Raw genomic sequence first — 15,273 nt, forward strand, 5'->3', positions numbered from 1 at the left:
TCTCCGCCTTGGACACTATATTCCAGGTTTATATTACACCGGGGATTTGATATTAATGTATGTATTCATAAACAAACATTAATACTACACATGTCGGACGCTGGTAGCTTCTAGCAAAGCAGCAAAAACTTGTTAAGGTTCGTGAAATGAACCTACAGTTCCCCGGTCACCTTAAATCAATATTCTTGCTTCAAGACATTTCCAATTCAAAATTCCTACTTTAGATAGATTGATAGAGCTTAACGAGCATTCTATAATGTTTTCAAGTAAAGTTAGTGGCTGTAGGCGGAGAAAACACTTGTGAGATTCCGGGGTAAGGGAGGAGTGGAAAGTAACTTAAGGTAACTTGAAAGGGGAAATGTGCGTGAAGGATATAATAAATAAGTGTAATGTAATTGTTTAAAGGCTTTACAGTACTATTAGACAAGAAGATACTTTAATCTACTTCCTAACGCGCTTTGTGCCTCTTTTATTCTCACCCAAACGAGAAACATCCACCTCTTCGTCCAAAGATCCTACTCTGTCCCTCTTTTGGACTGTTGAAGCTCGGAGTACTCGTGTGGTGGTGGTGGTCATCTGCTGCTCTCTCTTGGTCGGTTTGAAGTTGAGCTTCGTCTGTTCAAGCTTGGTGGGCTTCGAAGTCGATGGTATGCTGCTGACGACGCGATAGGTTCCAGTCAATGGAAAACTACGAGGGAAAGCGGGGACTGGGGGATAATCCTTGACATTCTTTTCCTCCTCTCGGCCCAATTCCATCGCCATGCAGTGTTCGGGAGCGTAAGAGCCAAAGATATATCGTTCTCCTTGTTCTGTTAGAGCTTGGACGAGGGACGAAGTGTTTGGGATACGGAGAGTGTCATCGATTCGAAGGTGGAGTTGCTGCCTTGTGTATGTTGCCAGGCCAGAAAGCTTGTCGGACTTTACTAAAGCCTTTGAGTCGTCGTCTGGGGAAGTTGGATTGATGGAGTTGAAGGCCTTCTCGTGATCGGTGAGTTGGCGGACCAGTCTACCCCGCAATGTGACGTTCTCAGGAAGAGACTTGTCGTACTCGTCTTGAGTTAGCCATCTGCTGAGTTCGTAAATTTCGCCATCGTGACTGCTGTTGACCCCGAAGTATTGTCGAAGGACGACCAGCTCCATCAAGCCTACCGCAGCTGTATCGGCTTCATCAGGATTTCGCTTGTCCCCAATCTTCTCCAGGATATTGACCTCCCTCAAGAAATGTTCGATGAGGTTTCGATGGCCCGGAAAGACTGGGAGGGAGAAGAGAGACCTGAACTCGACAACATGATTATTCCGAGACAGTGTGGAAGCTGTACCCGGTAACTTCGCCATGTGTTGCTCCATCAGCCTAGAAATCGGGTGGAAGCGATCACCTCTGACAACAGAAACAACCGCTGGAAGAGCATTGGTCATTGCCGCCATGAGGTTGAGCTTGTCCCCGGCGGTCAGCTTCGACCGTTGCTCCCCAGTAAGCTCGTCTGATGATAGCTCCAGTGGCCAGCAAATCGATCCAAACGCTTGCTGTGAGATAGGTGAGCCTACATGAACCAGAAATGGAATATGCAACCCGCCTTGTGAGGATCTCCAGACATGATACGTTCAGACTGACGATCTTGAAAGCATCTTGACACCTCTCGCTCGAACGTTGGAGGCACTTGAGGAATCTTCTCTCTGTAGTAGTTGAACTCGTGCCATTGGAGCGTCGCTACCTTATCATGCCTAGCAATGATTTTTGCTGGATAGTAGAACGACATGGCAGGCTTGGAAAGGCCCGTAGAACGCGGTATAACCTCGTATATATTGACGAGAATGAACGATCCAATCCTAGGTCTATAGTTAGCGCTGCAAACCGGGGAATTCTTATCCAATACACGTACATGACTTCGTCCCATCGTCCGTAGTGGATACAGGACTCGCAACAGAAGTGGAAGTCGAAAACGAATGCTTCGTCGAAGTTGGTTGGTAGAGTTCGCCGAACGCACACCACATGGCTAGCAACCTTGCAAATTCCACAATAGATCAGTTCAGAAGCAGAGGGACCGGTGACGCCGCAGGTTAGACAAGATTGAACAGTCAAGGTCGTCGATTTGGGAAGGGACTTAGGAGGATCAGAGAGGTTGGAGTGCGGCTCTTTGCTTGCCTTTTCCTCCTCCCGCGAGTCCAATTCCTGCTTAAGAGGGATTAGAGGCTCCGGCGTGACGCTCTTGGTGTCAAATAGACCCCCAACGTCTTCGTCCGAATCACCGAAGATGTTGGTCTCTTTGTCAAAAACATCAAGACCGATGTCTTCCGGTTCTATATAGGACTTCGGGCGTTTACTAGTTTCGCGCTGGGATCTGGCAGAAATAACACAATGTCAGATCTAATGTTGATCCAAAGCAACCAGCTTGAAGAGATACGGAAGGACTAACCGTCGTTGTCGTGCTGGAATATTTCCTTCCCCTGGATCCGACATGTACGAAAGGTCGGAGCCCGAGTCGGAAACCGCAACTGGTCGTTCACTACTTCCGTGGACAACAGTCTTCATGAAATTAAGGCGTGTAGCTTGAGCCATTTCGCCTGGCTGTATGGTCTAGCATAGTAGTTAGATACTTGCGTGAAAGATAAAGATAAAGTACACATACCTTCCCAGTGGTACTTGTACGAACGTAGACATAGTACACCTCTGTGGTATGACGCTTCTCCAGAGACTGACTCGTCTTGAGCTTCTTCAACTTCCCATTATTGGCCATGTCGTCGTAGCTGTAGTAGCTTGTCCCAAGGCGGAGGTGAGCAACAAAATGGTTCCCATTTTTTGAGATGATCCGTCCAACCAATTCATACGTGACACGTGGTTGGTTTGCAGCGAGGTGATTATCGACGATGGCAATGGTAAACCGTGAATCAAAGGTGAGGGTATTATCCACTTGATCGTTGCATCGGAGGTTGGACTCGATCGTCAGAATCTGTGGCCATGAAGTCGAGATTTTGTGAAGGGATGAGATTGCGCCACATCCGCGATGAGTGCATGGCTGTAGCCCTGTGAAGCCGTCGGGTTCGAGGTTTGGCTTCAATGGGACAAGTTCAGAGAAGTACTCCCCCAATGAGATCGCTGTCCCACTTCGATCATCCCGACTACCTATCATCTCGATAAAACGAGACGAGAGGCGTGTAAGACAGTGTACTTCCTCGCTATGCCATTTGGACTGCTCATGGCCATTGGAACACTTAGTATACACCAGGTTCCGGATACCGAAGAACGCTTGGGCGTCAAGGGAAACATTTCCGTCCTAAACAAATGCTATAAATTAGTTGACTTCTAGAAATCATGGAATGTAGCATACTGACCTCAATAGCGAACTGAAGCCAGTCAGTGGCGGACTGATAGGAGTCCTTCTCGAGGGAGGGCATCCAGTGGTTGAAGATTCGATTCCGGGTTACACCTTGCTGGGTTGTGAGTGCCTTCTTTAGCGATGATTCTGGATTGGAGCTCTTCTTTTTGGTCGTTGTTACGAGTTTCCACCGACGGTCGAAATGGCTAAGCATTCCCCCTAGAAAGCTGCTTGAGGGAACGAGATTCCGACACTCCGCTCTAGCTTTCTCTGGCCACACGACATAGGCGCGGAACCAGAGCTCGAGGCCATGGTCAAAAAAGCAGGAGTTGGGGCTGTCCCATTTGTAGGCGAGGGTGAAGAGGGGCCATGATGCATACAAATCGATGGAAGGAGGTGAGGTTGCCAGCGCTTGAATAGCAGTTGTTGTATCAGGAGCACGCCCATCGTTTTCGAAGAACTTTACACGCTTTGTTGAACGCTTTTCACGAGGACCCGCAGGCGTAAAGTGACCATCTGTTGGGAGAGGTCACAAAGGCGAAACATACTAACAGAGTTAATAGATCTCATACCACTAATCGCGTTGAACTTCCTTTCAAAGGCGCTCTCATACTTCTTCAACTTCCGTAAACCCTCCAGCAGATCGTTTCCAGAACCCATAGCGGCATTGAGAAGTGAGTGACCATGCTCTCCAGCATTGGAAGTCGTTGGTGCGTCAGCAGCATCCTCATGGTGAATGTTGCTTTTTGCTGGAAATATCATTCCAACCACGGCATCTTGGAGCCACCATGAGATCCAGGCATATGCCTGAGGAAACTCGGTTTCGATGCGACGGACACACACATCGAACTGAGCTTGATCAGTCTCTTTGGAGACCATCTTGCGCAAGATATATTCGAAGTCGGCCGCCCTTCCCTGGTCAACCAAACCACTGTCACCCTTGACCCGTGTTGCTTGGTTCCAAAAGTGAAACTGACACCCAATCTCGACCGCCTTAGCTTCCTCCCGTAGCAGAACCATCTGCTGCTCTTGGACAGTGGGGGCAAGGTGTGTGAAGCCTGGGATCATCGAAGCAGCAGCTAGGGCGTATTCCTCGGCATGTGCTCTACGTTGGGCAAGCGAAAAATCCATGACCTACGAGACTGTAAGGTTAAAAGGAAGTAGAGGAACTGACTGCACTCACGTTAAGGAGAAACCGCTTATCAAAAGGACGTCCGGTTGATTTCAGCTTCGCGATTATAGGGCCAAAGAGATGCTTGAAGTGAGGGCGGTGGTGGTCTTCATCCATACCAAAGATAAGCGTCCAAACCACTGGAACCCATTCCCGCAACCTCGAAGAGAAGACGTTGCTCGTCAGCAGTACCCCATCCTTGAAAAAGGAATGATTCCCATCTGAGACAAATCCATGCCTCCCATCCATTCGCTCGTCCGTGCTACCCCAATCCTCGACACTGCTCTCGATGAGTTTGGTCATGAAGCGTGTTCGGAAGACCAGGACACCAAGAGACGAGTGAAGCTGCGAGTAGATCAGGAATTCATCGCCCAACTCGTCGTTCAAACCAATCAGTTCCTTGAGCAGTGCCAGGCCACCTTTGGAAGTCTGCGGTGCTCCTACTCCAAGTTGCTGCTGGGCCTGTTTCATGTAGTACCGTGCACTGCTGGCGTTGGCGAGTACAGGCGATATTTCTGGCAATGGAACCGACCCTGGTTGAAGTGTTCCTGCCCGGAGCTGTAGAGCGGAAGTGCCGACTGGGTTAAGCTGGACCTGGGCGACGACAGCCGCCTTTTCGTCGTGCGTAAGGAAGTTGAGCGGAGGGCGGGGATGTGTATGCGTTCCTTGGTGTGCCCAGACTTCGTAAACCTTTCCCCCTCGTTCCTGTTCATAGTGGAACGACTGAACGGTACAGCGGTAGACCTGGAGTGGGGCGGTGTGGCAATGCGCACACCCCTCGTCGATCTGTGCCTTCCGAGCAGCGCTCTGGGTTTTGGGACGGACAGGGATGCGACATTGCTCGTTGGCGCAGATGAAAACACCGCAGCAGGCGTTGGTTCGGGCATCTGCACCATCAAAGCCTCGCCTTCCCTGCGAGGTCCAAACCCACTTGGATTCCCTCCATCCTGGTTTGCTGGCTCCCTTTTCAATCTCTCGTCGTACGTCACCATTAGGCCAGTCTTGATGATCCTTTTCTGTACCCCAATATCTCAGTATATCGCTTAACAGGTAAGCGGATGTACCCACCTTGCTCGACTGCAGACAGCACCTCAGAGTTGGTATTGAAACCGGGATTTTTCGCGAAAGTTTGGCCTCCATGGAATGTCGAAGGTAATGCCGGGGTCGTTGAGTTAGCTGACGCACGATGGGCAGTTTGGGACGCAGTTGTACGTTGGGCTTCAGCCCCAAAGGCATTCGGGACTGCTGAGGGCGCAAAGACGAATGGATTAGTCGGTGTTCCAACGCTGGTTGCTGAGATTTGCGATATAGCGTGATGGGGAGGCGTAGGAACTGTTGCAGGAGTAGTACCAAGCGATCCTTGCACGTTGGGCGACGATTGAAGGCCAAAGGTGACGGGAGGACCGGGATGTGAAGTATACGAACCCTCCCCCACTGATTGAACGAGCTGTGGGGTGACTGTCGCTTGTCCATTTGCAATAAGAACTCCAAGGCCAGGTATTTCTAGGTTTTTTAAAGTTAGAACGTAGTTTCGCAGCTGGTAAATGATAAAGGGCGTACCGAGCACCTGTGCAGACTGGAGACCTGCGAAACCACTGCCAGTCACAACCCCGCCAATATTCACCGGTTGCGATGGGTAAATCGCGGGCGCGTGTCCAGAAAACAAGGTCCTCTCCCCGCCTAATGTGACGTTGGAATGGTTCGTTGTGCTTTGCCCGAGTAAAATTGCCTGGTGCGTCGGGGGTGGCTGATTGGTTGACTGATTGGGAGGTGGAGAGTCTTCGCTTGAAAAGAGCGCGTTAAGCGCTCGTTTTATCCTCTTCATCTTGAAGATGGCCTGTAGAAAAGAGCGATTAAGATAAATCGACGAAAGGCGGCCAGCCCTCAAGCGTCCCGCCTCCCGAAATCCCGATGGTCTCAGCCCACATGCAAGCGGAAGCAAATGTTCGGGTTGCCTAATCGGTCTATTGGCGCGTCATAGTACAGCCTACGGTACAGGTAAAGATATCTAAAGCACTATTGTACATGCAGTTAGCCTGATAAAGGGTTGTGGAATGTGTGTTTGCTCGTACCTTATCCCACTGTTTCAAAGGACCACCCGGACCCGTCCCTTGCCCCAAATGTCCCTTGCTACTGCGCCAGCTCATCCCACATCGTATACAGGCGCCCTGTGCCTTTTGAGGTCGAAATTGCTGTCCCTGTCTGGATGGCCGAAGGCGAGCGTCATGGTCGAAGCCAGGAACCAGGAGAGGTGCTCGCTCGGTGGTTCAGCTTCGGCCTAATACGTAAGTTGTCATTCTATATATGGTATGACCGCCGTATAAGGGCCGAACTCTCACCAGGCTCTCAGCTATCTCTCTAAACATACCATAAGTTTCGGTAAGTTCGTACCTTACTTTTCCTGTGCCCCACCAACTTACCATCACTTTACGGTACCGTATGTATGGGCCCAGTAGGTAAAGTTACCTTAAGGGAGCGTAAGTACATTTAATGTACTTTTCGCAGGGTAAGTTAGGTAACTTACGGGAGCGTAATGTACTTTTGCAACCACCGACGATCTCGAGTGGTACGTCGACAAGCAGAGTCCAGACGTAATAGCGTGGTGACGACGGTGAGTATGGTGTGTGGATGTTGGGTATCCGTCGATACTTATTAGTGAAGTATGGGAATGCGCTTTGAGATCCCGGTTCAGTTCGAATTGAATTGCAAGGTTGGATCGTGTCGTGTGCCACACTTGAGAAATCTGCCGCACCGGGTGTGGCATACCCCGGCAAACAGAACCAGCACCAGGGGTCCAGGACAGCGATGGTCAATGGCTCACCCATCTCCACCAGTGGATCAGGTGTGTATGGATGACCCAAGCATGTAGGCAAACCCATTCCACTAACATTCCACCCGTCCTATTCAAAAACATCAGAAAACACGGGTTCCTGAGTACCCGCAAATCTCCTGCTAGCGGCGAAAGCATAAAGCCTCCACTCCCCCGTACGCATATTACTCGATTTGTAGGGTGTCTTTGTGATTTCTTCTGGATTCCAGGCAAAGGGTGAGATTCTAGATTTTTATTACGCCTGGCTAGATTTGATGAGGTTTAGTAATGAGTCGAGGTACTAACTTCGGCATTGTTAACTTCAGGAATCAGTGTTTGACTGAAACGTTTGAGCGAAGAGTTTGGACCCTTGGTTTTCTAAATGGGTGGAGAAACATTTGAGGGTGCTGACTGTACTGCGACTGGGAGCTGTATGCGGTGGAAAAGGAACGTAAGACGAGAGAAAGACAGAAGGCAGGGAAAGGTAGAATCGAAGTTCATAGAACAGAGAGATGAAAAACAAACAGGGACGCGATGAGTTTAATGAAAGATTTTAATTACCGAGAAAGACAAAGGAGAACTCTGAGAAGGTACCCTCGAAATGCGAACCAGAGGGGTACAGTAGAGCAATATGACTCGAATGTTCCACCGTACGAGAATGCCTCGCTTAGCTTTCACAAAAATCTTGAGACGAAATAAACATTCCAACACGAGTTGGAATTTGCCACCACCCGTCGAACAACCTCGTCTTCACAGCAACTTCACAGCAACGCGTGAACTCTCCTGAGCCAAACTAACCTCCTTGAACTCCATCTGAATCACATTTGAATCGGAGACACGATAGCCCTCGAATCTCGCGTAGAGTTACCACAACCCCGTCCTCACCCTTCCCTCGCCACCCAAGAAGAAAATTAAGAACATAAAAGGGAAAGACGTACCGCCTCCCTAGCACACTACCCGACTCCACAACCCGAAACTAGGGTACGTCGGAGCCCTGGGTTGAGACAGGGAAAAGTGTGACGGCGAGAACCCAAGTGAGGTAAGTGCGGGGTCATCTGAAGGGACGTCGTTACAGTTGTGAGATCGGAGGAGTGTTCAGACAGTCAGTCACCCTTCGGTTTGTGGCAGATCTTCTCCCGCTCTCTGGGTCATGAGATGCCTTTTACTACGTATACGCTAACCGCTCCTTCACAACCGTAAGGTTTTCTGTGAGATTTATGGAAGGGAGGTTGAAGTGTTGGCTCTTGGTAACTTTATTGAATCACACACGACCTGGTCGATTGTCGCTCGAGCGACTCGACTCTTCTAACTTCGCCGCTGCAACCCTTCGAGCGGGATTCCAAGTGGTTCAGTTGATGTGATTTTGCGAAACACCCTAAGTACTCGAGGCCAAGTTCTGGTCCGACATCCACTCCGGCGCTCAACGGTAACCTGAGGCCGAAACCTTACGACCTCCTCGACACTCGGAGGTTTATTAACGACCGGAAAGTTGCGAAAACCGGGACAAGTCTAGGTGGTGTCTAGTCTAGCCGTGCGTTACTTATTCAACATACCAAGTAATCCAAGCAAAACCGCGAACTTGAGAACCCGGGCTGTGCGAATACAGCCCTCCGAAAATAGCGCCCAATTGTCAATGGACGTGTCCTATGGCTATTCAGTAGATTTACACCGACAAGAGAGCTGCAAAGTAATTCCGCCGGCATCTCAAACGGTCGTAAGTAAATGCCTCTCTCTTTCTCAATCCGCCAAGTCAAGCTTCAAGTCTGGTAACTGATACTGATACGACCAACCCCCCAGGTGGCAGATGACCTGCATCGTGTCTTCCAAAGCAAAAACATACTTACTCCAAGCTCCCATTCACTTTTTACAAAGATGCTTAGAAGTTCCTTGCTTTCTGTGCTACTCTATAGATGACTAGAACTCCGTTCGCGGAAATGGGGTCAAAACCCAGTATCTGGTGCAGCGCAGCCTGTGTAGTACGTACACCGGACGGAGCTGTCAGTGAAATGTCACGCCTCTTTTCCAATCGCTTGATATCATAATCTCAATGAGGTTGCAAGTGAGCATTCTTATGTTCTGTTATGGCATTGGGATCAATAGAATGTGGGGAAATAGATTGTCAGGTACCGCGGGTTCGAGTTGTTGTTCGTTCTTCGCATTCGAGTTTGGTTGGATTTCCTAATTGAATTGAAGGATAATAAGCGAGCAGGCTTTTGTGTTAATTAGAGCACGCGAGTGGAATCTTAGGAGTGGGGAGGAACGATGAGGACAAGGTCTCGACGGTGGTGATAATAGATACCCCTGGACAAGGGCCCGTTGTAATCGTTGTTCGGGAGGGCGGTCACAGAGGGTCCAGTGAGCGTTCTTGTCTTTACGTGTAGTGATATACCAGAGAAAAGCAGGAAAATAGAAAGAACAAAACGAACACCTCGATAAATTCACGAAAATCACAGATTTAATGTGGAGTTCAATTGCGCACCTTGGCCAGGATTCCTGCTCATTTCCTAGACGGAGTGTGGCTGGACGTTATTCCATTCTTTCGTTCATTCCTTCTTCGTGGTTCCACGTATGTAGTGCAACCAGGTCGCATTAGACGGCGGCAACACACCCTGTAATTTAGAACCCCGGTGGGATTTTCCTTCCCAGAAACCCAATAGTGCAGGCGGTAGAACTGCATTTCCAAATTCCAATTTGAATTGATCTGGGGGAATCCCTTCGATCGTGGTGATGCTGGGGACTGTGCCAAGACCGACTGTGCGCCGGAGTCAATTGGCTTAATTATCTAAGCGGGCGGGTGAGTCGGGTCGGGTCGGTGCGCCTTGTCTTGAATTGAGCTGCACACGCGTGCGGCTTACCGACAAGGGTCGGCCTGTGCGCCGTTCAGGGTTTTGACGACGTGTTCGTCGTTCCCCAACTCGCTAGCTAGCCGTTTCCCCAATGTAAGTCGGGTAATACGGGTCTGTATGCATGCGTACAGACTGTTTAGATGGCCATCTAATGATTTTTTTGATTCCGTTGTTATGTTTACCGAGGGTGGTTAACCACAACCCCACGCGACTTGCCGAATAAGCTTCGAGCGGGTTACGGCGCTCCCTTGCTTACATTGCTTAGGTAGACCGTCATGGCATGCATAGCATCGCAATTTTCCATCTTTCCTCTTGACCACCACCACGTACCAACTCTTCGCCGCCGCCGTCGTCGCTAACGTCCATCTCCAGCGCTCTTAGACGCTCGTCATCGACACCGACAACGCCGCCCACCCAGTTTGAAATAGCGCAAGACCGCCCTTATCCTTATTCCTTAATTTATACCCTCCGAGTCATATCAGCGGAACGGAATCGCTTGTACCAGGCGTACATTACTATTCGACGCGGTCGGCTTCTACAAAGCTTCTAGTGCTTGGAAGATCCACCGCCTCGTAGTTTATAGGCGCATATAGGCCACCCGCAGCAGCCACCCTACGGTCCGCAAAGCCTCGTGTCGGCCAAACGGTCAAGATCCAGCAAGGCAAGTCCACCCTTGCGCTCGCCCGAGTCCCGACCCGTGAACTGTTGACTCTAGGGACCATCATCCTCGCCCGACCTCGTGTTTGCGGCGTGTGTTCGAAACAGGCTCAAGCTCGTCCAGTCCAGCCGTGCACGTGCGCGTTGGAGCCAAGCGGCCTTGTTATCGAGGGCAGCAACGCGTAGCAGTCACCGTGACGATCGCAAAGAGTAGGCTGGTTTTTTTGACCTGGAGAAGCCCTCAGGGTTTTTTGGGTTGACAAGTGGAGAGAAGCGTGGGAACGAAGGATTCTTGGTGCAAACCGAGCCAAATCGAACGGAGCAGGATGAGCGAGCCAGCTCAATCCCCAGAGAGTGGTTGCAGAAATGGATCTCGATCTGGTATTTCCCAATCGAGAATCTGTGAACCAGACGAGGGCACCTGCCCTTGCAGCAGCGCTTTTTCTATTTCTACGTGTGCCCAACACAATTCCACTTCCCCTAATAACGCCCACCCCCACCGCACCACTTCCCCCGTCACTGTCTCTGACTCCCGTCCCAACGACAACAACGGTATGTTATCGCGTCCTATAACACCCATCAATACTCATCAATCGTCTTAAGGGATTTCAAATTACTCGCCAAAATCCCCTCGCGCTAGCCTACTCAGCCCAATCCCATCTTTCTCTCTGCTAAAAGCTGCATTCAACCCTTCTCGAGTCCCATCGCCTCTGTCGTTGTCGCCTGCGGCAGTCCCGAGACCACCGCTGTCACCTCGGGTCATCGCCAATATCCTTTCACCAACGACACCAGTAACGGCCCCAATCACTCTTGTGACTACAGCCACTACTCCCCACTCATCTTTGCTTTTCTCAACCGATATGCCGCAGATTCATCACCCAAGGCCCAAACACGCATCTTCGCCTTCGACATCGAGCCCCTCAAGCTCGAATTCGGCACCACAAACTACGCCACATAGGCCCCCTAGTCGCTCAGAGAAACTCCTGCGTGAAGTACTCATGAAGGACGAACACGAGCGAAACCCTCTCCCTCACACTGCACACCCCCACGCGTCCACCCACCACTCAGCGTCCCGTTCACCAGTGCGAGCTCACCAGAGACGGCACTCGCACGTCCCCTCCTCAAGTGACCAGCATCGGGCAGAAGACCTAGTTAGAGGCAATTTCCTATTCCGAAGCGCGATGGTCACGCCCCGTTCCCCGTCCCCGTCCCCCGCACCAGAGTCGCGATCCAGACGTCATAGTCAAGGCCCTGGCCATCATCGGCAACCTCATCACTACGACGCCCAACAGCAACGCCTACGTCATGAAGACGCTGCTGCTTCCTCACCCTACCCTTACCACCACGATGCCGCTGCCCAGAGCCCGCCCACTCTGACTCGCCGGTCGTCTGTCAAGAGCAACCCCTACCACTACCGCCCATCCAGCCCCTGCAGTCCCGTCCCACCCTCGAGGGGAGGTCCGAGCTACGCCCCCTCTGTCGCCTCATCAGCCCGAACACACCAATCGCCGACACTATCAAGGCGACAAGTGCCTCACCCGCTTCCACTCTCCCCTGGTCCCGAGCCGTATCACAACGAGCCCCAGACAATGACACCAAACGAACAGGTGTTGCGCGCGAGGCTGGAGCAGGTGCTCCAATCGAGCAACTCCCGAGGATCCAGGAGCGACGACCGATACCGGAGGAGCGAGTGGAACGGCGAGGAACTCTCGGAGCGTACGGACAGCAGCGACGAGAACTACGCGTATGACGAGAACGGGCGATGGGTGCAAGGCTGTGCGGTCGGCGGGAAGCACGGGATGTCAGTGATGGCTGTTACCCCGCCTTCGAGTGGCAGTAATAGCGCGCGATCGATGTCCAGAGAAGATATGACCACTCTACCCGCCTCTGCTTCTGCTTACCATCATCAACGATCGAGGTCCCGGACGGAACCAGCACCCGTGGTTCCTTCAGCCCATGCCTATCCTTCCCCAAAGAGAACTCACACGACACCTGCTTCATATCATCAACGATCTCAAACTCGTCACGGCCAATATCATCACCACGGGAGGAGTGGAACCACGCCTCCGCTGGTTTCGGATGGCTCACCTACGCCTGAAGAGGAGGATGAGGACGAGGACCCGGAGGACGTGAGACTCCTCACGCCTCCGCCCACACCACCTTCACAGATGGCTGCGTATCACCACTACTCCATGGGCCGACACGCAAAAGAGTACATGCCCTCGCCTTACAAGACCACTTTTGACCATCGACGCTCCGCGACTGCTGCTCCGCCCCTGAGGTACGATCACAGGCGGGGACGATCGGGCGTTCCCTCTGCATATTCCGACGACCACGACGACGCAGACGACGATGATGACGATGACGACGAGTACGATGAAGAAGAGGAATCATGCTCTTGTTCCGGTGGACGATGCTCAGGCTTATGCTCCCGTCTCTCATCAACGCTCCACCACCGTTCTCAGTCTATGCAACACTTTGGTGGTATCCAGTCTACCGGTCCGCAACCCCATCGACCGCAGTTTAACGTTCGCCGTGCGTCTGCTCGGTGCAGGCAGATGGATGGGTATGTTGGGTTTGCGGAGATCGAGGGGCTGGGTGTTCCACCCGACAGCTCGGACTCGTCGGACGAGGAGACGAAGCGGAGGTTGATTATGGCGCAGAGGAAGCGTGAGGGCGGAGGTGTTACGGAATGGGTTAGGTGGACCAAGCGCAGGTTGCTCGGTGGTGGAGAAGACGAACAACAAACACAACAACGACAACAACAGCACCAGCAGGCTCATAACGCTGTTGTCCTTTAGACTTTTTTTCTTTTCTTTATACTTGGTTATGGGTTATGGTTATTTTTGCTTCGTTTCAAACAAAAATCGTGGTTGGTTTTCCGTTCTTTTTGGATTCCAGTGCTGTAGTATAACGTCCACTCTCCCTCATCGTCGTTCCATTATGCTTGCATATCTTGTGTATTTTTTGTATTCTTACATGGGCTTTTTCGTTTCGCGTCTTATGTTGCTTTCTTTTCTTACCTTCTCCTTCCTGCCCTTGTTCACTCGCTTATGCCGTGACAAGTTTTTCACTTCGTCAAAAGTTGTGTATAGTATAATAGTTCACAATTCCCCTTCTCGTTTTACAGCCCTCACTGCAATTATACACGGGTTGAAAACACCACCTATTGTACTTACCTTTCAAAGCTTTTCAACTGCTTTTTGTTCGTACCAGTATCCACGCTCGTTTTTTGAGTTTTTATGTTTTGTTGTTTCAAGGACTTGCTTGATCATCGTTATCCGACCCCTTGAGTCGCTCCTTACCCTCCTCGTCCCTGCCTTTATTTAAATAATCGCTTTTTTGCTTTCCTCTCTCTTTCCTCGCATATGCATCTCTCACTACACATCATCGTCCTTTCCATCCCGCATCGTTTCCATACCCCCGCATCCTCGTTCCCCAAGAAACAATCGAATTCGAAATCAAATCCAAACGTTGTATATTATCTAGTCTTGTCTTCTCTTTCTATCCTTCCTTTTCCTTTTTTTCTACTCTTTCTTCGATGTCTCCCCCTGTGTTTTTAGTGGTACCGGTGGAGGTACAGAGAGAGTAGTAGTAGTACATAGACGATATTTTATGTAGCAAGAATAATACACTTGTTGAACTCCAACTTGAAGACTTTGTTGCGCACGCTGTGCGTACTTAAGTTGATCTTCGTGATTCAGAGTAAAGGACTTGGGGAAATGGACCGACACGACGCGACACGTCGGTGGGTGTCCGGAACTTGGGACCGTGACTTGGGGTGGGCGAGGACGAGCTCACTCATTGGGGAAAAGCCTACCGAACATTGGGACAACGCAGACAACTGCGAGCGACTGCGAGCGTCGTCAGGGCCGACTCGCCATGAACGAAAAATTCCCAGAAAAATCCCCAAAGAAATATTTCTCCGATGTCAGAAGTGAGGGAATCAAGAGATGGTCCGACGTTGCGCTGAGCGAGTATTGCCGCAACAACACGCTTTCAGGAATTTAGGACAGGTCCATCGCAACGTGCTTTCGATTAACCTCCCGCATTCTTGAAAGTCGTACTATCCTCGGGAGGTTCGGCAAATGGGCGATGTAGCATTCGGGAGCTTGATACTGAATCCATTACCCGGTTTACACAAAATCAATATGTACTCTGTAACGAATCAATACTCTGGACCCGGCCAGGGCTGACTCGGATACACTGGCGGTAAATGCATCGTGCATCATGACGAGACGAGCATTGCTGCCAGGGCAGGCATGGGTATCGATGTAGCCGAACCTTCCGACCCTCCGAAAACTCCAGTAACAATGCGGTGGACGAGTCCCGATGGTGGCGTACAGTAACTTTTGAGGAAAACCCTAAGGAAAAAACCAAGGGCATCGCGGAGCGACGGAACGGGAGCTTGAGCAGGTGTACGTTACGGCGGCGCGAAGAGTCTTGACTCTTTTGATTTTCTAGGGACTAGGGTTT

General features: G+C 50.9%; 3 protein-coding genes across 3 annotated transcripts; 1 reads left to right on the forward strand and 2 right to left on the reverse strand.

The window, feature by feature from the left end:
- Positions 1-441: 441 nt before the first annotated feature.
- On the reverse strand, positions 442-6,310 carry CC1G_02362 (hypothetical protein; the record flags this gene model as incomplete). Its single annotated transcript, XM_001830859.2, has 10 exons — positions 442-1,524; positions 1,635-1,827; positions 1,881-2,339; positions 2,415-2,575; positions 2,628-3,272; positions 3,331-3,830; positions 3,887-4,448; positions 4,498-5,501; positions 5,554-5,988; positions 6,046-6,310. The coding sequence occupies 10 exons, from the start codon at positions 6,308-6,310 to the stop codon at positions 442-444; spliced, it is 5,307 nt and encodes a 1,768-aa protein (XP_001830911.2).
- A 4,827-nt stretch (positions 6,311-11,137) lies between these two features.
- Positions 11,138-11,560, reverse strand: CC1G_14283 (hypothetical protein; the record flags this gene model as incomplete). The annotated part of the gene is made up of 2 exons (XM_002911707.1): positions 11,138-11,364; positions 11,443-11,560. 2 exons carry the CDS (start codon positions 11,558-11,560, stop codon positions 11,138-11,140), a joined length of 345 nt encoding a protein of 114 aa, XP_002911753.1.
- An 826-nt stretch (positions 11,561-12,386) lies between these two features.
- CC1G_02364 (hypothetical protein) lies at positions 12,387-13,598 on the forward strand (the record flags this gene model as incomplete). The annotated part of the gene is made up of 1 exon (XM_001830861.2): positions 12,387-13,598. One exon carries the CDS (start codon positions 12,387-12,389, stop codon positions 13,596-13,598), a length of 1,212 nt encoding a protein of 403 aa, XP_001830913.2.
- Positions 13,599-15,273: the final 1,675 nt, after the last annotated feature.

Source organism: Coprinopsis cinerea, assembly GCF_000182895.1.
Source record: "Coprinopsis cinerea okayama7#130 chromosome 3 map unlocalized cont3.3, whole genome shotgun sequence".
Lineage (NCBI taxonomy): Eukaryota > Fungi > Basidiomycota > Agaricomycetes > Agaricales > Psathyrellaceae > Coprinopsis > Coprinopsis cinerea.